Here is a 1,819-nt window from a genome sequence, read left to right on the forward strand (position 1 = left end):
TTGATTATGCTCATATTTTGTCTTTTATATTCTTGTTTAAGAGAAAAATAAAAATTAACGTTTTTATTGGTAACTTAAGGTTGAAACCCAAAAAGAAGAACCAAAAAAGGCAAAGAGAACCGAGATTTGCGTTCATGACAAAGAGTGAAATTGATAATTTGGATGATGGCTATAGATGGAGAAAGTACGGCCAAAAGGCAGTGAAAAACAGCCCCTTTCCAAGGTATATCCACACACGCGTATATACACACACTTACAGATACATTCTTGTGTATGCGCTTATTTTCGCTTTTTCACTTATAATGATTTTTTTGCTTATTTTGATAAGGGAGTGAAAAGTGACATCAAGATAATGATTATGAGTAGATTTTGTTAAAAGTAATTGGTAGGCTTATGCAATTTTTTGTGCAGGAGTTATTATCGTTGCACTAGTGCTGCTTGTGGTGTGAAGAAAAGAGTTGAAAGATCATCTGAGGATCCATCCGTAGTTGTCACAACCTATGAGGGTGCCCACACACACCCATGTCCGATAACGCCTCGTGGAAGCTTCGGAATAATGCCAGAAAACACCACTTTTGGTGGAGTCGGAATCTGCAGTGGTGGTGGTAGTGGTGGCGATGGTGGTTCTTCTTTTGCCATCCCTCAAGTGATTCATTATCAAAACCAACAGCATCAAATTCAGCAGCAACCCTATTTCCATAATTTGACACCACCTTTGAGTTTCACCAATACTAATCCGTTACTTCCCCGGCCTCATCAAGAAAGACCATTTTACCCCTCTGCAGCTCCTCTAGCCAGAGACCATGGACTTCTAGAAGATATGCTACCCTCACAAATTCTGAAGGAGACAAAGGAGGACTAAAAGGGAAATTCACCTTGCTGTGATTGGTATGTTATTTTCCCACTGACAAATGAAGTTGTGGTTTTCTTTAGACATAAACCCACTTCAAATTTACTTTAGAAACTCTATTATTTGCGTGTAAATTACTAGCTTTTATCTCATTTGGGTACTAGTTTGCTGATTAAATTAATTTTCTTTCTTATTTCTTGTACTTGATTAAATTCTACTAATAGTTAAGACTGCTTAATTTTCTCATATTCATTTTGTTCTTGTTTTCATTGCACTCATGCATGTGTATTATTGATATATATGAATCAGATCGGGGATGTTTTGTTCAGAAAATTTAGGGTTAGGATTTCTTTACGGGCATTTAAACCTTCTGAACGTGAAAAATCAGCTCCCGGGAGGCAGATGCTGAAAGCCTCCTGGAATTGTTGGAGGGAAGAAGAGATAACCCTACTCTGATTATAACCAGTATGCGATGAGCAAAGCAGTAATAGGAACTGGAATCAATTGATGCAAGAGTATTGCTTCAACATGAGTGTAGACATAAATTTCAAGGGATTCTCAAATTAATGTCTAAACTAATAGTACTCATGATCGATTCTCAAGCATGTTCTTGGGTGATAAATTGTTTAATTGCAAATCTCCCAGTAGCAAAGCTTTTGGGAGAACTGGTTGTGTCACGGTGCGTGACATGACAACTCTTCACCTTCATATGATAAATTGTGAAATAATAATGTGTTTTTGTGATTCTTATGCATAAGCCATTAAAAATTAGGTTCCATCTTAAAATTTCAACCTTATTAAGAGGAACAGTGAAATCTTTGCTTTATATTTTGGTATTTAACATGTGTGATTTATCTCTTAATATGCTCGGATGATGGAGGCTCATTTGAGAATACCAATCATTTGAGTCTTTGTCAATTCGAACTGCTTATTTGACGTAGCGGAAGCTTATAATAAAGATGAACAAAT

General features: G+C 36.4%; 1 protein-coding gene across 1 annotated transcript; it reads left to right on the forward strand.

Annotated features, from left to right (window-relative positions):
• Positions 1-5: 5 nt before the first annotated feature.
• LOC111381332 (probable WRKY transcription factor 48) lies at positions 6-1,098 on the forward strand (the record flags this gene model as incomplete). Its single annotated transcript, XM_023005116.1, has 2 exons — positions 6-223; positions 412-1,098. Coding segments are annotated over 2 exons (669 nt in total), but the record flags the coding sequence as incomplete, so codon positions are not given.
• Positions 1,099-1,819: the final 721 nt, after the last annotated feature.

The sequence above is a fragment of the Olea europaea genome, unplaced genomic scaffold (assembly GCF_002742605.1).
Source record: "Olea europaea var. sylvestris unplaced genomic scaffold, O_europaea_v1 scaffold2289, whole genome shotgun sequence".
NCBI lineage: Eukaryota > Viridiplantae > Streptophyta > Magnoliopsida > Lamiales > Oleaceae > Olea > Olea europaea.